Below are 26,533 nucleotides of genomic sequence, written 5' to 3' on the forward strand. Positions count from 1 at the left end.
TAAATTAAATATTAAGAATATATATAATTAAATATTAATAAATTAAATATTAAAAATATATAATTAAATATTAATAAATTAAATATTAAGAATATATAATTAAATTAATTCACACAATTATGTAAATTATGAGATTTATATAATTAATATAATCGATATGATAATTATTTTTTCGTGTGAATGTATGAAGAAATATATGTCATGTAAATCAAATTTAACAAAGGATAAATGAAAGATTCTTTTTGTATAATTGTTAATTTTAATTACGCGCTTTCTCTCACAGATGATATTTTAATTATATTAATAACAATAGTCTCATTATTAGAGAGCAAATGTTTGCGAAATAAATTAAATTTTTATCATTCTATCTTATTAATATTTAATTTTATCATTTATTTTATTTTATTTATATTTATTTTTATTATACAAATGCAAATATATCAGTGCAAATATATCAGTAAATTAATAGACAGTTTTAACAGGTAATCTCTTTTTTCTTTTTTTCCTTTATTTTTAGAATAAATTTTACTATTAAAGTAGCACGGTTTAACAAAGAAATTAATGATCTGATGTACAGCAATGACAGAATTAAAAGCTTGCTGTCTCGCGTATTCGCTCTAATGAAGATCACTTTGTGACCGCGTTTGCTCCAGTTAGATTGGAAGCTTCTGTTAACTCGCATGTATAAAAGAGAGTAGTTTTTCTATGACTCTTTCTCTGTTTCTTTTTCCCTTCCTTCTTTCTCGCAATTCTACAATCTTTAATTAGCTATCCGTTTCAAATTGCTCACATAACGATGGAAGGAGATAATTAATTGTAAATAGAAAAAGTTTTTGTATCCCGATTTTTTCAAATTTTGCTCTCAAAGGGATGACCTTAAAAGATCTTAATTGTAAAAAAATTGCTATAAGAAATAATCAACTCTTATTAGCAGTTTCCGCTATTATTTTCCGCTATTATTTCACGTTGTAGAATTAATGATGCAGAATGAAAAGCTTTCGACATTCGAGAGATGTTTTACCTTTGTATCAACGGCATGGTATATTGCGAGGGTAGTTCAACATCGCCGCTAGTTAAATTGCTTTGGCAATTACTCTTCTTGTACGAGACGTTCTATTCTTCTTGCCGCTTCTACCGTTGAATCCAATTTTCCGTTCGCGTATCAGGTAAAAGACTTTTGCTTGTAATAAGATGCATAAACCTTGTGACTCGGGGACAACATTTTGTCATCGATTTGAAAATGTCGCGAAAGAGTTGAAAACGCGAAAGAAATTGGCCAAAAAATTTAAAGAATTTATCGCGAGAATTTAAATCATTAAATAATAATATACATATAATTTTCTAATTTTATAGGGAAAACGCGTGAATTTTTCTAAATGAAATTAGAATTGCTTTTTCGGTAATAAATATAATTCATTACCGAAAGTAATCGATTATAATAATTTATAACGCATTTCTTTTGTAATTTTAACATTACATATATATATATATTTTTTAATTAGATAATTAAATATTAACTAAAAAATACAGTCCACATGAAATTATAAATAACATTCTTTTATTTACATTAAAGTGATAATGGTCTATTTCAAGTCTATTCATTGAAATTTATTTGAAATGGACATAGAATATATATTTCACTATATATCTATTTTGTTGTTAAATGTTTTGTTTGAAGAGAGAGAGATGGAGAGTGGAGTGAAAAATAAACATTGGCTGGCGCTCGTATTTTGCGATGTAAATACAGATTGTGCAGTCGTGCTCAATGACAACGACCTTGCGCGTGACAACGGCCTTGTCATTCATGTGACGACTTTCGAACAGCAGACAGTGTCCGTACGCAGCATTATTACGTCTCGATTGCGAATATTAGGAGATTTTTAAAGGTACATTTAGAATTTTTAATGAACCTTGCGACGAAGAATCAGCTTTTCGATTATATTAGCGTTAAATGTACCATCTTTTACAAACTTTAAATATATTTTGGCTTCTTCTCGTCGTTACATGCGACGAAGTTATATGTAACAATAGATTAAACTTCTCGTTTAGTGACTTTTGAAAAGTTTCCTTGCGCAAATCTCAACGCTTAATACTTTACATACTTTAATCCAAGTTCTTCGTCTCAAGAGATATACATAACTTTGACACATAATTTTATATAAATGTATATTCATACCCGCATAGAAAAATGAACAAAGTATGGGTTGATGCGAAAAGATAGGAAAAGTATGAAATAATTTTGCATATATTTATTTAAATGTCATATTTCATTATTTCATTATTTTCATTATTTAAATTGTCATATTTTTAGAATATTTTTGTAAATACACAGGTTTTCCGTTTTGAAAGATTTTGCATTTCAATTATATTTTATATCGAACGATTTATTTTAAGCTAGTGATAAGGTTTTATTTTCATACGATTTTTATACTATATAATATTTTTATTTAATACATTTTTTAAATAATTAAAGAATACAATTAACATGTTCATAACTTTCCTACAATAAAATTATAATAATTAGATTAAAATAAAAAATTAAAAGACATATACACTAGTAATGTGAGAAAGATTTTAATACAAGTATGATAAGTAAATTTGCGCTTATCGTGCTCAATGACAACGACCTTCATATGACGTCATTCATGTGACTATGCTCGAAATAGGCAGTGTTCACTTCGCAATATTATTACGTCTTGATTATGACAAATATTAGATTTTTAAAGGTTTAGAATTTTTAATGAATAAGGTTTAGAAAAAAGTTTAGAAAGGTTTAGAATTTTTAATGAACCTTGTGACGAGGAATCTGCTTTTGATTATGTTAGCGTTAAATGTGCCATCTTTGCGCATAATTATTTCATATTTTCGAATATGTTTTCAATTCAATCGTGCCTTCGATATACGAATCGCAATGTCAGACTTTATTTTTCATGCGCCAACATCTAGTATCGCGAATTTCGATCTCTAGACGCGTGCACGCGATGCTCGTACAAGGTACTTCTTTTTCGGAACTTATGAATACTTGTGGCATTTTGTGTCGCGCGATAAGATTTTCAATATGAAGTTTTTAATCCAATATACCCCGTATACGAGACTGTGCTAGCGTGAAGCCATTCTCTCAGAAGGGGAAGATTACCACCATATTTTCGCTGCTTATTATGAACATCGTACGATTTTTTTACGGAGCATGGGAAATTGGGCTTCTCCATCGTAAATCAAACGTGATTGATCCCTTAATTTGCTGCGTGATGGACATTATTCTACCGAAATATTTTTTCATAAGCTACAAAACTGCAACCTCAAATATTTATTATTAATTTGCATAAGCGTAGAAAAATCCTAGATATCTTTTATATTAAATTTCTTGTTCAACGGAGAATGTATTTAATTTAAAAAATTGCTGGCATATATTTTTATACATACATAATAAATAATATATAATTAAAATACATATATAAAATATTGGTTTTTTATTATACTATATGAAAAGAAGATACGTAAATTATTAGATATTAAAATACTAGATACGTAAATTATTAGATACGTAAAATATATTATAATATTATTAGATACGTAAAATATATAAAACGCGAGAGGGATAGTGCAGCTACATGATACTTATTTTATATAATTATAGACTCTTTCTAAAAGTTAGTTAATTATGTTTTGGACTACATGGTTCTTGCATCAAGCCATTCATTTTAGGAGCTAATATAAACTTTATAATACACTTTATAATGCGCTTAATCTCACAAAGCAGATATCACATTCGCATTTTCTCATCTCTCAAAGCTTTCCCGATGCTTTGTAACGTTCGATAAGATGCTTTTAATCTACTATATCTTCTCATATGGCTCTTCTCAATGGCACGCGCTAAAGTGGAAAGGAGAGGTTCGACGCTATGTCGCGTATATCTTCCTGAGGAGATTGTCCTCGTATACTTTCATCCTACCGCTTATTATACGGCGAGACGGAAGGTTGAGCCTCTTGGTCGTAAATCAAATTTACGGCGGAGAGATCGCTCGTGCCACCCTTTTGTACTTTTGAGCACTCGGTTTAAACATCATGTACTTTTGTCCCGCGTCATGAAATTCGCGAGAATTAAAAATCCGCGATGAATTCAAGTCTTCATTAAGATTTAAAAACCTTGAAATATAACACTTAACCAAAACACCTTGAAATATACGCGATAAATTAATTTATCTCGATTTTTCTCTTAAAAGTAGAAATTCAATTCGAATAATAATTAAAGATTCGACGATAAATAGAAAACCTATAAACGCAAAATATATTTTTTGAAAAAAAATTATATTTTACTTATTCGAAAGGAAAATTTTTTTATATGCAGCGTGTGATTTTTAAAAAATATAACTTTATTAAGTTCCAACACTCTTTTTAATGATGCGTAATCCATGTTTAAATTAATTGAATAGTGAATTGAATAGACAATTGAATCGACAATTGAATAGTGAATTGAATAGACAATTGAATAGTGAATTGAATAGACAATTGAATAGTGAATTGAATAGACAATTGAATAGACAATTGAAGTGTAAAATCCAGAAACGTTGTAGTAAGAAAATTTAAATGAAAAGCTTACTAGTGTAGCTTATGTATAAATTTTTTTTCGTCTAAAGAAAAATGGAAAGAATAAGATTACGCGTGATTCAGCTGCCATGAATTCTCATTGCGGATTTTACGACTACTCGTTAGCGTGCCTGTAATGAAACCTCGATACTGCCTTCCTGTATGCACCACATACATTCTCTTGCATGGTAGAGTAGGGGCACAATTAGCCGAGTGCCACTCTAATAAGGATTTATGCCCTGTGGGATTTGTTACGACAAATCGAAGCACACTATTTACCGCCGAACAAGTTGACGTGTGATATATTATGTTCTGACAATCGCGAGCGAGATGCAAGACCTCAAAAAGGTATTATCGATTTTATGTGGTTGTTTATATAATCTTTTAATGCGAATAATAAGAATGCTACGGTGAAAAAAAATAAATTACAAAATATATTGTAGAATTTGGAATATATTCTATGTGTGAATGTAATGGTGAAACAATTTTTGGCAATTAATGTAATGGTGAACAATTTTTGGCAATTAATTAAAACTACAACTGTCTTCTTTGAAATGAATTTTTAGCTTTTATATTCTATGTATATAATTTTGTATAAAAAAGATTTATTTTTATACATATATTATACATAATAACATTTTTAGTAAATTTTTCTTGAAAAGTATTACGGATTATAGGTGAACAAATTTATATAAATTTAAATAAAAAGCAATTTTTCGATAAAAAACATACATTAAAAAGCTTATACGTACACATACAGTTATATTCCACTATTCGTTTTTAAATTTTTACACATATAAAAGAAATAAAAATTATTACAATTTAATGTTATTTAATCAAAAATTATTCTACAACAGAAATATGATTTCATTAAAAGATCCCTTTTTAAATATAAAATATAAATTTGGTATTATACCTTTTAACTATCAATAAGACGAATATACATTGCACACAGTGCGAATAACATAAACTTACAACATTTGATGTTACATTCGCAACCACTGAATTTCCATTCTATTATAGCAACATAAACAAACTCCAAGATTAGAAATGAGAAATGCACTTACCTCTCGAAATACACGAAATATTTAATCAAATATTAATAAGAAAAATATTTATCGCATAGAGATAATCGTATAAAACAAATTAATAAGCTATGATATAATATTCTTTGAATTTTTATATAATACGTTTAAATATATGTATTATAGTATAATAAAAAATGTGTATGTGTGGGATACAATATAAATATAAAAACGGAAGCAAAAGAAAACAATAAAACAGAAGTACATAATAACTTTTCACAATGCTTTTATAATCCATTTGTATAATCCATTTTTAGAAAAATGTATTAAAATCACATGTTCAATGTAAAAAGTTAATACGGATATACACAATTTGAAACAATTATAAAATAAAGTTATATTAATTAAATTTATCACATTTGTTATTTTTATCCAGCAAAAAATTTTTATATAAAGAAAGAACTAGAAATTTGGAAATGGTGTTTCCTCTGGTAAACGAAAATCGGATATCACATTGTGTTCTCAGATTTGTGAAGAAAATCCTTGGGTGCAAGAGCTTGCCGATAAAATTTGATCGGAAAAGGTAAATGAATGCATTTTGACGATGGGAAAAAGCATTTCGGTGGAATTGAAAAAGCAAGAAAATAGATGTACAAAAGTAAAATTCGAAAAGAATAAAAGTAACCAAAAATGTTATCGAAAATCTTATATCGAACATGTCGCTAAACTCTCATTTCATAAAAATTGAAGGTGAGAAAATTAACGCACTTTGAAAAAGTAATTCTCTTATGCCACGGATATTTCTCCTAATTTGTTTAGTGCCGCAAGAATAAAGCAGTCAATTTATTCTTATTGACCGTCTTTCGCAGACGGTTGCTTCCGTCTCGGATAATATCGCGGAAAGGAAGATTGCATTCGAATCTCCTTTAGGAAGCACGGAATCCAATTCGAATCCAGATTGAGAGTCGAATCCGAAATAAATCTGAGAAGCCAGATAATTTGATATATGCTAAATTGCATAAGAAATTGCATAAGGATGTCTGATAGGTGAAAGTGCTTCAAGCTCCATAAAAATTTTAAAGAATCTTAACGATAGTTTAGAGAAAATTTTCTTATACATATCATAATAAACTCTTTTTTAAAAACTGAAAGAGTTTTATAAATATTAAATAAACAAAATTAATATATGTAAATACTATTTAAAAATTAATTAATAAAAATAGATGTTTCGTGGTTTTTGAATTATATTTTGTTAATAAGAAATTAATGAAATATTAAATTATATAATGATGAACAAATACAATTTTATTTTGTTATTGACTGATTTAGTTTTTCAAACGACGAACTGATCTGCTTTCGTATAAAATATTTCGGATTTTCTCTTTGAATTTAAATTTATCGCCCCCGTTTCGATTCATTTCATTCATTTTCATCTCATCTATTGCCCGATTCGAATGGAGTACTACTTCGTAGCGATAACCCTTACGCAGCAATGGCACGCCACTGCACAACGCGGGTTAATATCGCGGTAGATACGTTATCTTTATTGATCATCAATTACATTGGCGGCATCTTTAGCGAGCCAAACGAGCGGCGCAATTAGATAATACCTTATCCGATTCGCCATCTTGCGCTCGGTGCAATGGCTTTTAATTCGTCCGAGTAGCCCGAGAATACGATAGCGGATTTACTGGATTGCTCGTGATCCTTCGTGAAGAGAGAGGCAGGAAGGAAGGGAGGGAAAAGAGACGTTCCGTGGATAATATCGCGAAAGTGCACGATACTCTTTCACGGCGGCTCAGAAATTGGATACCACCGAGGAGATGCCGCGTCTCGTGTAACAGGAAGGCGCATATACACCATGACTCTATTGAATTTTGGGGCGGATCCAAATTGGATCTCACGTATTTAGCGGCCAACACTAACGGAGCTAGCAAGCATCTCAGGAACGGACGCAGCGAGCTTGACTTTTCCAAAGCTCGAAGGCGGATTTAACGTTAACCTGATGGAAAGTACCTATTCGATACTTTCTCTCTAAAACGCTATCGGTTCTTTCTTATTAAAATTTTAATTTTTAAGTCTAGTTGGCGCGTGTTTATTTATTTATTAAATATTTATTTATCAAACAAAAAATATATCGTTATCTATGTACGATATAATTTTATTTCATGAGATTTTTAAAATTTCATCTTCTCTTGTGATCAGCGTAGTAAAAAAAAACAAGATGCTTGAAATTCCGAGATTTTTTTTATTTTATCAGAAAGAAGTTATGTAAAAAAAAAATAATTTGTCGTATATTTAGAGGAATATCGGAGAATGACCGTTCCCATAACTATCTAGGAAAGTGTATTATAGATTCATTACGTTTTCGCTTTACTCCGAAAAGTACACTTATCGGCTCTGAAAAATAAATTAACTCCGGGTACCAAAAATACATTATCCATCACTGAACTCGCCGGCGTGCACCTGGACGTGCTTAATGTTGGCATATTCGCCGGAAGTACCTGCAGCTACGATAATGGCGGATACAAATGACGACCTGGCTATTTTCCTCCGGTGCGCAGCTTCGTTTCCTCGTAAACTCTCCCCACGCTACTTTCTTTTTCACAATGATGTCTTTTCACTCTCGATGAATTCTAGCGGAAATGCGTCAACAACTAATACGACTAGTTATGCCAACTATTATTTTCACCCGCGTACGCGTATCTACTTATATATTACGAGAAAATAAAATCACTCGCGACGCGGCAAACTTTGTTAATTAATTATTCGCGTTTATAATACGTTGACGGCAATAAGTTTTTATGCCGAGTACTGTCATATATATTTACATTTAATTCAGATATTTTCACAATGTGCACTAATAATGTAATAATAATGTAATGTAATATAATTAATATAATGTAATATAAATTACATTATTGTGCATATTTTAAATTGAATTTTTCGTAATAATTTACATTTTATTCTCGCATCTTTTCTTAGCTACACGAGAAAAAACCGATAAAATTCCCGAAACATATTTCGATAGAATTGCACAAGACGATCGTATAATTGGAGAAATGCATAAAGATTTTCTCGGCAAATATCATATTTTGAAAACGTATATATCGGGAATGCGATAAAAAATGTCTTCCGCAAGGTCGACTCAATTTTGTTATTCGCGATTCAAGAAAGCGAAGCTGCATACGAAAGTCGGTTTATCCGTGATTCGTTCGAGATAAGCTCCGACTATGGATGAGATTTTCTCTCTTTCTTTTCGACGCGTTGTGTATTTTCAGAGACGAGTCAGTTCGATGTCCTGTTCGACGCTTCTGTAGCTTACACAATCGCACAACGATCGCTTCTGATTAGAAATAATAATAGCGCGAATGATGGACCAGCCTTGTTACTCGCATCCAGTCGGAGATTGTTTCTTTCGCAGACGCATCGAGCAAAATGCATCATTTATTTCGAGAGAGATCAATCAATTTATATTTATTCAGCTGATTTCACCTTATTTATATGCTTGTCCTATTAATTTTCGGTCGAATATTCCAAATTTGAAGAACTGACTGGTGATGCATTATTTGCTATGAAATTTGGACTTGATTTTCAGCGGCGCGAAAATGTCAAGACAAAATGTCAAGTTGCAAAAATGTTCCCTGCTTGGAACAAAATTTTACTTTGGATTTCTCTCGTTATCCGTGCGTGAAACAATGTTGCTACGCATATGCAGCAAATTACTCCCGTCGTCAGATCGTCGTTTAGTGACTCATCCGATTCGATGCTTTCTAGGCCACAATCAGTTTCCTGTCAGTACTCAACATCACGTACGCGCGCCTGTGTACCTCGACATACGTAGTCCGGAGTCCGCGCATTTTATGCCGATCGTGTGTTTCGGGGATTCGCTTTTCGAGGATTTCGCCTCTATTTTCCTTGTACATTTCGTTAAGGGATTATAGTGTCTGTCAGGTACACTAAATTACTTCTCCGCGACTTAGATCCCCTAAAGTATATAAGTCTTATTTCGCTCGTAACTCCCCAATCGGAGCAGTTTGATTGGTAATTGAATGTCGTCGAGAAATCACTAACATCTGTTCATAAATCACTCTCGCGGACATTCATGTCGATGTTTTATGACGCTTTTTTATTGTTCATTAATATTTTTATCACTCCTTATAATTGTCTTTTATCGATGATATTCAATAAAATCGAGACATGATCAGAAATTAAGGTGCATTATTAATTCTAATAAAAATTTCATTTATGTTCAATTAATTAATAATTATAAAATAATTAAAAATATAATTAAACTAATAATGATTTAGATGTTATTAAAAAAATATTAACATTTAAAGATATCGTGAAATTAAAAATATATTTCTGAAGTATAAATATATTTCTGCGAATATCAAAGTTTCCTTCACCTCTTGATTATTGAATTATGAGATATTATATAATATGAAGATTTTATGAATTTATAAACGTCAATTATGTGCACGATAATAGAATTGTATTGTGAGAATTTTTAATGCATTTTGATTTTATTTTAAAGAATATGTGCTACGACGTTATATAAAATCTTTATCTTGAAGAAAGCGCATTGTACGCATACGCTATTATATTTAGTTTTCCTTTAGCCTAAGGCAACAGAAAATCTGCATGGTTCGTTCTGGCCCGTTTCCAATTCTGCATGTTTTATCTTGAAACAGAAATAAAATATCATTTTGACTCAAGAGGATGTTACTTGAGTAAACATATAGAACTATAAATATAAAAATATTTCCGAAAAATGTATTTCCCAAAAAAGTAAACGATTTGTGCAGAAAATTAATATTCAATATTATTGAGGAAATATTTTCAATAATATGGAGCAATATGAAGAATATTAATTAATTAAAAAATATTTTTTTATTATATGTTTATTTCTAATTTGAACTCGTTATTCTCGACTTTTTATGTCTATATAAAAATATTTTTTTATAAAATGTGATTATTTCTATTCTCTTTTAAATATGTACTGCAAAAATTTTCTGAAAATTTTCACTTTTATAGGAAATTTTACTATACTTTACAGTACTGATTTAGATAAGTTATTGCATTGACAGATAAAGAAATTAGTTACATCTAGAACATATTATCTTCAATTTGATGATTAAATTTTTCGCCATATTTACTCTTATACTGTGTTCTCTTATTAATTAAAAAATATTTTTTTTATTATATATTTATTTCTAAATTGTCATTTGGAAAAAATCGCTTTATTTTTATTAATTGTATAAAATTATCGATGTTTTCGTCGTGAAAGTTCTTTTATTGGTAAAATAGAAAAATGACGAAATGGCTCACAATTACAATTGCAATATTTGACGATGAAAGATGTTACACGAATCGAATGAATAATCATCTAGGATTGATGCATTGAAAGGCGCGAAACAAATCAGCATTTAGAAAGCACTGCTTTTCTCGCCATAAACTCAGACCCTATTAAACATTAATTGAGCGCGTAATCCGCCTCGGCAAAAAGGCGAGTTACATCGGACGGCTATGTAAATCAGCTCGTATATCTCGTCGCTCTCATCGATTTCCGGGGGAGAGAAACGTACCGATGGAGAACTGGTCGGATTTATCGGGATTTAGCGGGACTATGGTGTCCGCGGGGGAGGAATATCGTCGTTCGGTCGACTTATTGCGGTAAAGGACCGAATGGTGTGAGCGAGATTTAACCCGCGTTTATTTACAGTAATGGCGGTCTAATTAACTCGGATTACGCGCTCTTCTTTCTAACGCTTCGTGCCGTTTGTCAAAATAAGAAGGACGCTCGTGAAATGTCGACGAAAATTTGTCTACGTCGAATCCCATCTGTAACTTTCTTTTTCGTCCTTTCCTTCTATTCCCGCCGAGATGCAACGACAAATTATCCTGTCGGTCCGCGATGGCACCTGTGCTGAAAATCGCTGTGAGAATCTGATTCTTAATGCATTGTCATGGAACCAGTAGAGAATGGCAATGATTGTCAAAGACAGTCCAATTTCCTTCTGGCTCGCGAAATTCCTTTATTCATGCAAATATTTTCACAATGCAAGGCTTCGATTTACTATCGATTTCGCTGCGAAGTTTAAGCCGAATTTGTCTCTATTCAAAACGATTGCCTTTAACTTCAATATTGATATAAATAGCACAAATAGAAAAAGAAAAAGTGAAAAGATTGTTATTTGTAATTCTTTGCAAGAATATAGAGATTTTTATAATGCTATCTTTTTCTGATTGTTTTAGTAAAAATATAAATAATTTGTCAGAGATTTTTGAACTCGCTATTCTCGACTTTTTATATCTATAAAAATATTTTTTTATAAAATTATTTCTATTTTTTTTAAATATGTATTGCAAAAATTTTCTGAAAATTTTATCTTTTATAGGAAATTTTATATTTACTATACTTTACAGCACTGATTTAGATAAGTTATTGCAGTGACAGATGAAGACATTAGTTACATCTAGAACATATTATCTTCAATTTAATGATTAAGTTTTTCGCCATATTTACTCTCATACTATGTTCTCTTTTATAACAGCATTTTATCTTTTTATTTAGCTTCCGCGAAACATATCACATAACAAATTTAAAGAGTAAACTACAAGTTTTTGGCTTGTACGTTATAGGTTATCAAAATTTTCGTTTTTCTCGGATCAATGCTTCGAGAACTTCACAATCAGACAAATACATTTTACGTTATAGTTTTTCCCCTTTTATTTCACGGAAGTAAAGAGTTTGTCCGAGAACAGAGATGTGAGATTTCCACGATAAAAGCTTACATAGGGAAGTTATTGACTCGTTTCGTGCAAGCAGCAAATCTCTTGAAAAAGATAAAATTACGTTCATTCGTGTTTTAAAGCTTCTTAACGTGGAGTAAATTTTACAGAAATATTTGCTAGTGCGCTTTTAAATCTTACATTTTGTTTCCTGGCTCTTGCGATCATTAAGAGCTAAAAGACTATTCACAAAGATAACGACAGAATTTATTTTTCTCATCTATGGACCCGGCTCTTGGATTAACAAACGGGTACAATATTTTAAATGTTGTGAAATTAATTCATCAGACTACTGACAAGAAGTTTAAATATTAACAGTTTAAAAACTTTTATTAAAAAAAAAAAAATAAGAGGCAGCAGATGTTGCTACAATGTTGCTACAATGTTCTACTCAAACTTTCACGTTGAAGTGCTTTAACGCTTCTATTAAATGTTTAACGCAGCCATCAATAGTTTCCAGGATTTTCTGCGAAATATTAAAACATGATACAAAATTTTTCTTTTATCAAGTTATATTATTATCCATCAAAATATTTTTCGAGTACGATAGATTTTTCATCTGCAACGCGTCTGTGGAAATTCCTCTTCTTGAAACAAGTTAACATCCACAAATAACTTAAATGACTACTTTTTCATTTCTTAATATAAAAGTTAGCTGCGTGCACGCGAAGTTTGATGAATCCTGTCAATAAACGAATCCATCGCGGCTTGAAATCGTGCAACAACTTCGCGCAAGCACATCGTAAACACATCCGTTACACAATCGGCGCGAATTTTGTGTTTCTTTTTTTACCTTTTTTTAAGATGAAATGTCTTTTCCAGTGGCTCATAAAACGCCTGAGTGCCATTTCGGTCTGTAAGTCTCATTAAACTTCTCGCGAGGTAAATGAGCGAGTTCAGCATCATAAAGAAGTTGCAAGTTTCTGGCAAGGCACTTAAAAGATGAGTTCTAAGAAAGGATGTAAGAAAATGGAAGGCAAAATCATGAGAGAAAATTAGGAAAGAAAATATAAGAGAAAAAGAGAGCGGAGAGAGGAATACAATAAAATAGATTATTCCTTTATACTATACAAAACTTAATATTTTCTATGAAATTATTTAACAAATATAATTCCTTTATACTATACGGAACTTAATATTTTCTATCAAATTATTTAACAAATATAAGAGAACAGTAAATAATTAAAATGTTGAATAAGAAAGATGTGGCAAAAGAGAAAAATTAGTCCAAATAAGCATGGAAATATAAAAACACAGAATGGAAGTATTTTATAAATGTAAAAGGAAAGGAGCAAAAAGGAAGAATAAGACGAGGAGAGAGAAGATAAAGTGCCATGGAAGATAGCGAGGAGGTGATCGTACTGGTGAAAGCCATGACGTAAGAGAGGAGCAAAAATGCAAGTCTAACTTCCGCAGATTTCATCACTGTGAGACGATATTGTCGTTTGCAGGATAGGAGAACGCGAAATAAATTACCCCAGCCTCTTTCTCTCGGCTTTTAATGTTGGCCCTAGTGACTGGCAGTAGCAACAACCGGAGAGAATGATCCTTCGACAAGCGGCGAGGTCGAGGTAACTTAATTCCGTATCATCCTGCGGTCCAACTGTGTTTGCTTCACGACGATATATCTGCTTTGAGAAATGTAACACCATGTGACTCTTGTTCTCGACCGCGCTCCCCGACAAGACGGTTATCGGAAAATCCTTTTTGTTGCCGCTCGAAACTCGCTGCGCATCCTGTAGTCATGAGATGAGAGCAGCTCCGGATAAAATGGGTACATAGAAGCGATCTAGTTAGCGCATGTCCGCAGGGAAGACTTTTCTAGAATATTTACAGATCGTAGAGAGAAAGAGAGAGAAGGGGGAGGGAGAGAGAGAGAGGCGGTTTTGTTGCCAGAAGTCGGTTAATGTTAATTGAACAATTAAGCGGACGGCACATTGCAAAAATTAAGTAGCAGATGTTGAACATGTACGACGTTATTTTTATAGGCAACTCTGCGCGTATCCGTTCTTTAAATTTTAAATTACAGTTTGTTCTGACTCTTGAGTAAATATTTTTCAATTATGATTTCTTTGTTTAATATATTATCTGATTTTTTTAAACGAGATGAAAATCCGGCCATTGTGTGTGTGTGTGTTAAAATATTATAAATACGAATTGAAAAATATATTTCATATCCTTTTAGATTTTTCTAGAGAATTTTAATAATGAAGATAAATCTCTAGATATTTTTATTTAAAATTCAAAATATGCGAGGAATTTTTTATTCATATCATGAAAAATAAAATATTTGTAAAAAGATATTAGTCAAAATACAGCAAGGAAAAAGATATAAATAATTTTATACTAAAAATCAGATGTTTGTTTAGAAATTATTGTGTTTCCATACTATATATAATATATCGGAGATACAATCATATGTTATGAAATGCGTGGTTTGTGCAACGTAATCAATGTACAAGACATTAACGTCATATCTCCTAAATTTTGTACGCGGCATAGCTTATTCCGTTGAATAGGATTCAATGAGATTTACTGTCATTTGGCGGATATCGTTGACGGGCGACGTGCGATTGCAGCAAATACCTTAATTTCCGAGGTACAGAGCTATATGCGAGCAAATATCACCGAATATGTATTTGGAATTGCATTGTATATTTACGCGGAATGCAACCCACAAAATCGCTCAATATCGAGACTTCCCTTTTACGATGCAATCTAGTTATCTGTAACATGATTTTGAGTTAATTTTACATTCTATATATATTGTGCAGTATTTGCGACAAAAATTGGCAATAAGTTCATCAAAAAATATATTTGACTTCTGCTTCAATTCTCGATTTTTTTAAATTTGTATTTTCATTGGATTTATTTTAAATAATTTTACAAATTAACATTTTTTAGCAAGAGATGATTTATATTCAAATAATATGAATTAACTCGTGGTGACTTTTCATGCATTTTTTAAAATTATTTTTTTGTAATTTTTTCTGATATTTGTTATTTTATATAGATGTAAAATGTTTTGAGATTCGAGGAATAATTAAATATATATTATTTAAAAAATATACATGAAAATTTGTTAGATTTCACGAGCTCCAACGTGTCTGCGAGTATCAGACTTGACATATCAATGCAACCGTGCATTTCAATTTGCCCTCAGCTCGTCTCTCCGGTCGCAAAGATAGAGACACTACATACGTCAGCGAAATGTGTCAGCTTCCGATATGCGCGTTTCTTTTTACAGCGGATAGAATTTCGATATGGTAGCCGGTACTTACAGTTCGGTTCGGAGCACGACGCGGATGGAGTCACCCTCGATAACAATACGCCACGTTGACGGCTCAGTTACAAATTATGGATCCTCAAAGCGCGAGATGCTGTACTTGGCGTCTCGCCAGGCCAGCTTCCATCACATCCGCTAAATTTTTTAGCTCCTTTTGCTCGTCCACCAACCATCGACGTGGCTCACGCAACACCACCGCGGAAATCAATATTCTCGAGATAAAGTATGAGCGTGATTCCGCAGCACCGCGTGCCCCATCATAAACGTCCGAAGACAATAAATTCTGCAGTAGTGCTCACTCACACCGCGATAAATAGAAGATATTTATGCACAATTATATATATTGCATGGCAGTAAAATTGTCATTGCGCAATATTTTATATATTTTTTTCAGATTTTACACGAGAATAATAATCTATTTGTATCTGAAAGAAAAAATATTATATTACGGAAAATAATTGATAGAATAAATATAAAACTTTTAATCCTCTCAAATTTAAAATTTAAAATTTTTATCTCCAGTTTATACAAAACAATTTTTATATAAATTTTATCCGCACTTTTTTTATTTAATATTTATAAAAAATATTAATTATTGTTTTTTAATAGCTATCAATTATTTCAATTATTTTAAATAAATTGATAAAGAATTCGGCTCTATGTCAATTATTTTGTCGCCTCTGAAAGTGTGTCAGAGTTACTATTATAATTATTAATCTTTCAATTATGCGTTAATATTATATCTCGTAAATTGAAAGAATATGCTTTAATATTGTTGCGAGATGATGCTACAAATTATGTCATATTTTATCCTATTAATAGTTTCAATCAGATTAAAACAAAATATCTTAAATTATCTTAAATTATCTTAAAATATCTTAAATCTTAAATTTCCAAAGTAATGTCAAAAATTTGTGAAACTAACTCTCTAATTTGAGAAACACTGTTTCTACGGAATGTGCGGCGACTTAGTAAAATGAAAAATTCGCCTCCACTCAAACTAGTTTACGACTTCCATTGCTGATATTGCGGCAAGATTGTGTCAAAGAGGCGAAATGTTAACCAAAGCGGATATTGAAAACTCATAGACTTTCAAGATCGATTTTACATAATGACATTATTTTCGTGGAAAAATCTTAGTATTAAATTTTTGTATGTACAAGCCATCTGCAGTTACATCAAAATCACGTAAAGTTGTAATGACTTTTTAAATCTTATATCTATTAAAATAGGTAAAATAGGTATAATAAATCTAAAACAATTAAAATATTACAATGTGACGTATCAAAAGATAAAGTTCAGATTAAATATACAACAATCTCTCTTGCTCTCTAAATAGTTTCACTATATATTACTCGTGACAATTTGGCCTGTATACTTACCTTGTGCAGCTTGCAAAATTCCACTCTTATAACTAATTTTCGCGAGGAACACGCGAGAGAGAGCTAATCAGAATTCACAAGGAATACGCAAAGGGGAAGTCTGAGTCTCTTAATTGGTGATTCGAGTTCCTCGAAGGAGTGCAATATATACAGAGAAACGCGCGAGGAAGATAGGGTGGCGAACGAGGCCTCTCTAGAGATCACGTTTGCGGAAGTAAAAGCGAACGCGTTCGATATTGCGGCACTTTGCACGTAATACCATTACCAGGGGTGTGCGGTGGTATTCAAACTGCATTCAAGCAATGGAATAGCGACGACGAATGCGCACGGAGAGAGAGGATAATCGCCTTGTGTACGGTTAGTTTTTGATTGGGCCGAGAATGCGACCGTGATAACAAAAGTAAGAACCGAGCTAATTAGAATACGGCGTTCGTGGCGGATTCATTTCACTAATAATGAATGGAGAACGCGAGAATGCGTCGAATGCCGATTGAAAAGAGTCGCGGATTTATTAATGCGGCCGCTTTATTAAGGAACGCTGAAACTTTTCTCTCGACGCGAAATGATGTTTTTCGAGGGAGAAGCGTGAAATTAGTATTCCGATACATGCAAGCGAAGCGAGAAGGTTCATTATGAGAGACAAAAGACGTTTTTGACGTCTTCATTATATTAGGAAGGATATCGCGCAGATATTACTTGCGCAATAACGTAGATTAATTTCAAAGAGCTTTCAATTGAGACATGCAGCGTCTATTAAAATATATATATGATGTATATAAATTTAAAATTATTTGCATTTATCTTGAGATTAAAGAAAGTGATTAGACTTGAAAAAGATTAGAGGTGCAAAGGATTATTAATATAATAAATAATTGAATAATTAATTAATATAATAATTAATATAATATAATATAAATATATTAATTATATTATATTATATTATATTAATATAATAAATAATTAATATCAGATTTTCTGTGAAAAAATTTTCTAGATTATTTTCTGTATATATTGCTTCAATGTTTCAATTACTCCTTTTATTAGCGACTAGCGAGCAGTAATTGTTAGTGACAGGAATATCTTAAAACTTAACAACCGCTGTAACCGCAGAATACGATATCACAAATCATACATATAATACATAACGAGTATCGATTAATTATTCTCGCGCGATTCAACGGCGTATCCGAAGATGAACCGTGGGAATTGGCGCCAATAAAACGTTGCATTGTAAGAACGTTATCGGAAAATCGAGTACTATCTCTTTCATATAGTGCCGTCGTAGCCGCAACTCTACACATATACGTGTATTGTATATATTAATAGCAATAATATCGAGAGAAATCGCTCGTTGCTTTTTACGGAGATATATTAGAAACTTTACGAGTGCAACTAAGAAATGCCGTTCTATATTTATTGTGTTCTATTATTGCTGCTTCTGTTTATGCTGATGTATTTAGGATAGTTGTTGGTCATATATTCTAGGGAAGGAAGAGCCAAAGTGTCCTCCGAGTGCATTTTTTATACTTAAACTAGACAATTCTTTATGGAGATAAAAGTTTCATCATGTCTGTAATCTTATAACGTTGCATTTTTTTATATTTACAAAAAAATATGCGTCATTTATATTGATTCTAACTATCATACAATTTTCAAATAATTAAAAAAATTTAAATTTGAATAAGTAAAAAATCTGCATTTAATATATTCTATTAGTATAAATAAAATTGAATATGACAAATTTTCGTGGCTTCATTCCTCGAAGTATTTAATAGAATTAAATTTTAACCACATGCAGATGAATTAATTAATTTAAAAAATTGTCTAATATTGTAACTGAATAATTGAGGATTATCTATGTTTAAGTTAGTAATTCAGTAATTTAGTAATAAAGATCAACCAATATTTGAGCTTAGTAATTGGAAAATTTAATTTCCATTAATTTTCAACACGCACACTTCTTCGTTAAAATTCAGCTTACGCTTTGGACGATTCGTTTTCATTGAGGTTCCATCACGTCGCTTCCGACAGGTTCTCGTCGGAGCTGCATTTCATCGACGCATAATAAATGGAAAGGCCGCGTTCTTTAACGCGACAGTGAGCTAAACGCTGAACCGTAAATCGTTTCCCACTCTACAGGAAAAGCGTATTTGGTACCATCAAGAGGCTCATAAATCACGATGTGCACACTTGTGAGTTGAAATCGGGAGAAAAAATATATATCGGATGAAGGAAAAATCGTCTGGTCCATCATCGGCCCAATATCGATCATATAAGCCATATGACATTTCAAAGATTGCATTCGAATTAATAATGGATTTTTTAATGGATTAAAATTCCATCCAAAATACGTTATCGGGTATTACAAATATAATCTGTCATAAATCTTTAATTTATCTTCAAATATTCGTCGTACCGTATAATTAATTTAAAGTCGATATTTTTTTAAAAAATGTCAGGCATTACAATTCTTTTCCCATACTACTTTTACAAATAGTCACTTTTGATATACGTATATTATATATTTTTTTATTTCTCTCTCTCTCGATCATCTTGCTTGGTCAATCCTCTCGGTTGGAATCGCGGCCGTTTCGGTCATCGACGGGTCCGTGATAAATGAAGTTAAGGTCGCGACGCCGGCGCCTTGGTTCGATAACGTCCGGCAGTCCGCGCCGATCAAATTTAATTTTGATAAAGAAGATTTATAAATATGGGCTCGCATGCACCGTCGCGGCGGCACAGCACTGGCTTTTATTTTTCCGGAAATACGAAATCCAATTTTCGATAAGACCGGATTACACAGAGACTGCCTGCTCCACTCTTTCTCGCATTCCCCTCCCGACTATTTCTCATATCGCGATCGCGCGGCATCTCTCTGCTGGGTGCACGTTCGAGAACATTATTTTAGAGCGAGAAGCTGGCTTTTTGCCGGATGTGCGAAATTTCTGACCGGCACATTCGGCACGTATCATCTAAGGTTGCTTCGTTACGAGATTACGAAATCGCTTACGCGAATTTTATTATTAAATAAATTAATAAACTTCGAATGTCTAGCTTTATGGAAGATATGAATTAAACTTCAAATAAACTGCAATTTGTATTTACACCCATAAAATCGAAATCATTTTTTTTTACGATTCGAAAATAATAGATTTTATTACATATATGTAGATTTGAGTGTTTGCAAAAAAAGCGTAATTTAATAAATTGGGAATAAAAATCTTTTGGAAAGATACTTTATTTTTATATAAACTAATAAATAAATATTTATATATGATACGGGCCATATACTGAAACTTGTATTGAATGTGTATGAAACACTCGATATCGAGATGTATCAATTATATTATATTATATATATTGCGAGTCTGCGAGAGCATTACAAATATAACGATATTACAAAACTTTTGTAGAGAAAATGCACTTCATTTTCCGATAATACAACACGTATGCAACATTTTAATTAAAACATTGGACAAACAATTGTTGATACATGTAAATAAAACAATTGCATAGTAAGTTAGTACTGAAATGAAATATGCTCCAGCATTTTCTACTTTATTTACAATAGCCTTGAATTGATTTTGGTAAAAATCATGCTATCGATGAAACTAAATCCTTAATAATTTTAATAGGTTGCGAAATAATTGATTTTAATATTATTTTTAATTTTGAATTTATAATATTATTTTTATTTTTTTTTACAATTTTTCGATACTAATTTCGCAAGGATATGTTTGTCAACTGCATAAATCCATTATAATTATTTTTATCGAATTTATATGACAAAAAATAAAAGTTTTAAAAATTTCAATATTTTTTCATATATTAATATGATATATAATTTTCTCGAATTAAAAATATATAAATATATAATAAAAATATATATAAATAAAAAAATAAAATAAAAATTTTAGTTCAACATTTTACGCAGTAATAATTTTTGAATTTTATAAAATCGTTATAATTCTGAAAATCATCATTCAGTATTTTTTAGATTAATATTTACAAACAGTTGGCATTATTTGATTAATAATAATGATCATGTACATATTGGATGTACAGTTCGAACACGATTCTTTGTGATGTACGGAAGAATGATATATCTTAAATATTTATATATATATTTATTTCAATATGTATAGTATAAAATATAATGAAAGCGGATCTGAAATTAAAAATTTTCAATAAATATACAACTCATTTAATATTTTAATAATCAGACTTCATTATTTCGCCCATAATTTTCAAACTTTTTTCCAAGTTTTATCTTAATAATAATTTTTATTAACCTCATCATCAAAAATAAGTTGATTTAATTTTTTTATTATGATAAAACACATCAAAATTATAATGCCGAATTTATGTATAATTATTATTCTATTATAATTTTACTAACGCTTTTATTGATATTATCTTTGCAGGATCTCATGACGAAGAACAAACAGCGGTATCGATGGCGTTTGCTGATCTGCGGCATCGTCATCATAGTCGTGCTTGCCCTGGTGATCGCCGCGGCGATCCTCTTGACCGGTAGCCCGAATTCGACTACGTCGAGGACGAATGGCGCACCCGGCATATCCCTGGAGGAATGGCTCTCCGGTTCGTTGTCCCCCAAAAGCTTCAATGGCACGTGGATCAGCGGTAAGTGCTGCACTTACGTTCTCTTGGCGCGCATGCGAAAAAAAAGCTGCGAAAATATGCTCGCTACCGATTTTTTATTCTGGCCGGAAATCTAATTTTCGAAACGAACTTCTCCCTCGAGACGCGACGACAATTTACCTGTGAACATTCGATTTTTAAAAAACATAAATTTAACAAGAGCAAAAAAAAATTTAATCATAAAAGAATTAATCATTTATAATGTAAAAAAAAGAAAATTTTAAATATAGATTTTAGAATATCTTTAAAAATGACAAAGTTACCCCTTATGCGATTCTTCATATTCCATACTTTTCGTATCCCCGTGAGGATACAAATGAAACGGAAGGCAGTACAAACGGGTACAAACGATTAGGAAATAGCACCTGCTTTCAGATTTTGAATATCTCTAAAAATGACAAAGTTGCCTCTTATCTCTCTAAAAATGACAAAGTTGCTGATTTTTTGATTTTCTATATTTCTATTCCCGTGAGGGTACAAACGGATTCAAACGATGCTTAATCGAATGCTTTTATTACATTTATGTTTTTTAAAAGTCGGGTGCCAAGTTCACACACTGAAAAAATTGTATTCTCAACTTAAGAATACAATTTTTTCAATGCACAGATCGACAATTTCCCGAAAGCTCATGGCGATTGATTATTTAATAAGATTGAAACGCGTTACGCGAATAATACGAGGTTTAATTGCGTTGAATGTGTACAAAAGCTTGCTTTTAATGGACATTGCTATTTTAAATGAATTTATTTTTCGGAAGAAAATACATATACATGTATTAAAAAATCTCTAGATTAAATTCTGAGTTTTGATATGAAATTTTAAAACTAAAAGTACTAGAGGTATTGAAATATGGGTGCATTAAGTCTTTTAGTTTAAGAAAATATTTCTGACGATTTAATATAAATTGCGATTATTTTAATATAATATATACGTAATATGTTTCATATTAAATTAATAATTTTTTTTACCATTATAAATGATTAATGTTTTTATGATTGAATTTTTTTTTGGTGATACTTAATGGCTGGCTGGAAGGAAAAAGAAAAAGAAAAGAATTTGAAACTATTTTTTTATTTCACGTTTTCTCTATCTGTTAAAAATTTTATGCATGTTGTGCATTTTTAAGATTTTTAAACGCGGTCACTGCTTTTTTAAATCAGCAGTGATAACAATTTACAATTCATGAACGGTAGCTTCACGTCGAGAAAACACCGCTTAAATGAGTTTCGAACGTAAAAAACTCGTTTGCCAATACGTTAACGTCGGTTATTGTGTTTCGTGGCGTACGCGAATCTTTTTCGAGCATCGCCCCCGGTGAGTTGTTTTTGCCCGGCTTCGGCATGCGCGCGATTTTCCCCGTTTTGCTCGTATAATAAAATTATCATACGCCATAAATCTCGCATGTGAGACAAAAGTCGCTCGGGTCTTTCCGCGAGAATGAAATGTCAAATTATATCACGAACGTATGTCAGAGTTTGTCGGCTTCTCTCTCTCTCTCTCTCTCTCTTCCTCCCCGCCCTCCGCGCATACCGTATTATATAACATCAAAAGAGAATAATAAATGATTCACGCGACGCGGGAGGATCGCACAAAAGCGGATACGGACGCGTCGGCGAATATTTATATGATATTTTTCTCCCTTTTTGCCGAGTGAATGGCGGTGTCGGCGCTTCGCGGCCGGCCCCTCGTGAAGCGCGTGTGAAGTTCAAACTAATTTTATATTTGAGGCGGCGCGTTGGCCATTCTACTTCATTCGCGGATCCATTTGTCTTTGTTACGGCACGACCGCCGACACCGCTGTCGGCCTATAAATCCTTTCGTCAGGTCGGGAACAAAAGACGGGTTTTAATGGATTTACGCGGGCGCGAGCGCGGCCACCAGTATCTTCCCGCTATCGTTTAATTCTTTTTGCTCGAAAACGCGTCACGAGCCCCACGTAATACAGCCCATCCCTTCGCGGACGTGCGGGAGTAATTCCGACTGCGAGCGGAAATCCAAGCGGGGATATTTCGCCGCTTTCGGGGATCGAAATTAAACGTCCGTCGTCCAAAATTGTCGCGCGAGCGCGTTTTTTATTCGGATTCGCGTCGACCGATGAAAGCAATCCGCGAATGAGTCGAGCTAATAAAGTACAAATTCAATAAAGTATAGTACTCTCGCGTTTTTGTAGTATATATTTTAATATGTATATATATTATAGGAAATGCTTATAGAAATGAAATCATCCTCAGTCATTAACCACCACCCAAAAAAATTCAATCATAAAAATATTAATCATTTCTAATGGTAAAATTATTAATTTAATAAGAAACATATTACGTATATAGTAATCGTATATTACACATAAAATAATAATAATACGTATAATAATCGTATATTATGTATGATGTTTTTTTCACGCTAAAATACACGTTTTATCTAGAAAGAGCAAATAACTGGATGCACTAGTAACACAATAGAGTTATTGTTGTATCTGAAATGGAGATCAGTGTTAAGCCGTACTCTCTCAGTAGTTCTCCTAATGATGATAAAGTTCCGCGCATTCGTAGTGATCACAGGAAATAGCAAAATATGTTTCCACATATACAGCTCGAAATACATCTTTCGATCAATATAATTACTGCAACGCATGAAAGTACCGCTCAATCTAGAAGCTCACGTTCTCTTTTTGCGGTTCTCTTCTCTTTTGTAGCTCGCGATAGAATAAAACGCTTCTTAAAAAGTAACGAGATCGAATCTATGCCAAGGAATCAGGGAAACGTAAAGCGTATTAATGGCGTCTGTCGGAAATTCTCCTTTACCATCCGAAATCTTCTTTACTGTAACATGTTATTTTGTATCCTCCTCTTAATTCGTTTTTCTGTTTGATAATAAAAATTAAACTCGTGTCGATTGTAATTAATAAATTAATCTTATTTAATGAATAAGATTATTGCAATTTGACGCACAGAAAATCATTTTTTTTGCCGATGAAAAATTTCACAGTATATTTTTTGTTAATTAAAAACTAAGATTAAAAATATAGAATTTTGTATGAATTAAATTTTACTCATATAGATAGGATTCAATTAATATTTTAATCAATTAAAAATGGTATATAATAATGAATTCTATTCTACTAGAAATTCTAGAATTATTATCACGTGTACTCGAATGCGAGCAAAATTTTATCAAAATTTAAATTTATTGAGAATTTACTAATAAAGAACGTAAAATGAAATTATTAATTCTCACAATATTTGCAACAAAATAATCTGTCGCGTTTGTCATATCTTTTCGTATTATACATATATTTTCTGCATAAAATGCATATTATGTGAGTTTTAGAGATTTGCTCATTTTCGGTTATTTGAAAGTTAAAATATTTCCAATATATGCTTCGCATATTAATTGGAACTATCAATTTTGTGTCACACATCCCTTCGTTCTCACTCGACATGACGTGATATGATATAATAAAATCATATTTAATAGATATATTTTTTTGACAAAGACAAAATGCTTTGGATCACATTCATATCCATATTATAAACAAAAATGAGCTGAAATACATTTAGGCATTGTTATGCCAGAGAAGAATGATAAAAACAGAAGAAATGGAAACAAAAAATTCTAGTAAAATAGAATTCAGTATTATACCATTTTTAATTAATTAAAATAATTGAAATCTATGTATGTCTATAAAATTCAATTCTTACGCAAAATTCCATTTTCAATCTTAACTTTTAACCACGAAACTCTACTTTTGTATATCGGTCTATTCCCTTTTATGAGCTGAAATATTCATAAATAAAAGGAAATTCAAGGAACATCTGAAAGAAGATGAACATCTGAAGATGTCTATGTGCATTTTAAATTTAATATTTAAATATTAAATAAACCAAAAGTCATCGACATACATTATTTGAAAAATACTAGGTCATTGTGTAAGTAAAGTAAAATTGCAAGCGATCTGTTTCTGTTTTTGGTTTCAGTAATATGAATAGTCTTTTCACTCCTAAGTCTTTCAGATCCCCGGCCAAATTAATCAAATTTAAAACTCCTTTTGATATTTTTTTTTGTATCATGTGTGTATCATCACCTATAATTTTTATACTCATTATCATATGCGATCCGGATGATCTATAAAGCAAATCAAACTCGTTACATTTTTCAATATCATTTATATATTGTTATTATTTTAAGGGAAAAAATTTTTTACTATTAATCATTTTTATCTCATGTATTTTTGGTTGTGAATCTAAGAGGTCGTATATGTTCTTCATTATATATCTCTAAAATACTTGGTTTTACTATATATTTCCATCCAAATGTCATTGATCTTTTGCAAAACATTTATGTAACTCCTCTGGATTTTCAATATTTTTTATATTTAAATTTGTTACATATATATCTTGATTTTTACTATTAATCATTTTTATTTCATGTGTTTTTGATTTTGAATCTAAGAGGTCGTATGTTTTCATATATATGTATCTTATACCAAGAATCTCGAGTTGATTTGTTTTCGTAAATATATACGCTATCTAGAATATGTACATACAAATAAGATTCTCATAGTTGCAAATTATATGCCTTCCGAGAGAGGAGCAAGCGTACAATTTTTCGGTAACTCTTTTGGAGTGCCAAATTCTCATGCAAAACATAAAAGCATCAGTATCTTACAATTAGAAAAATTTTTCATTTGATAAGATTTCATTTGGGGGAGACATATAATGATATTAATTCTAAACTATACTTTGTTTTCGTGATAAAATTAACAAATTATTAAATATATATTTCAATATATTTATTAC

General features: G+C 31.4%; 1 protein-coding gene across 6 annotated transcripts in view; it reads left to right on the forward strand.

The window, feature by feature from the left end:
• The window catches only part of LOC105257952 (venom dipeptidyl peptidase 4), a 317,166-nt gene that overhangs the window by 185,380 nt on the left and 105,253 nt on the right, over positions 1–26,533 (forward strand). For all 6 annotated transcript variants that reach the window (XM_011268909.3, XM_011268913.3, XM_011268910.3 and 3 more), the window contains one exon: positions 21,500–21,719. In XM_011268909.3, the coding sequence (XP_011267211.1) occupies positions 21,500–21,719 (220 nt within the window). The remainder of the gene's footprint in view (positions 1–21,499; positions 21,720–26,533) is intronic.

The sequence above is a fragment of the Camponotus floridanus genome, unplaced genomic scaffold (assembly GCF_003227725.1).
Source record: "Camponotus floridanus strain SB8 unplaced genomic scaffold, Cflo_v7.5 scaffold100, whole genome shotgun sequence".
Taxonomy (NCBI): domain Eukaryota; kingdom Metazoa; phylum Arthropoda; class Insecta; order Hymenoptera; family Formicidae; genus Camponotus; species Camponotus floridanus.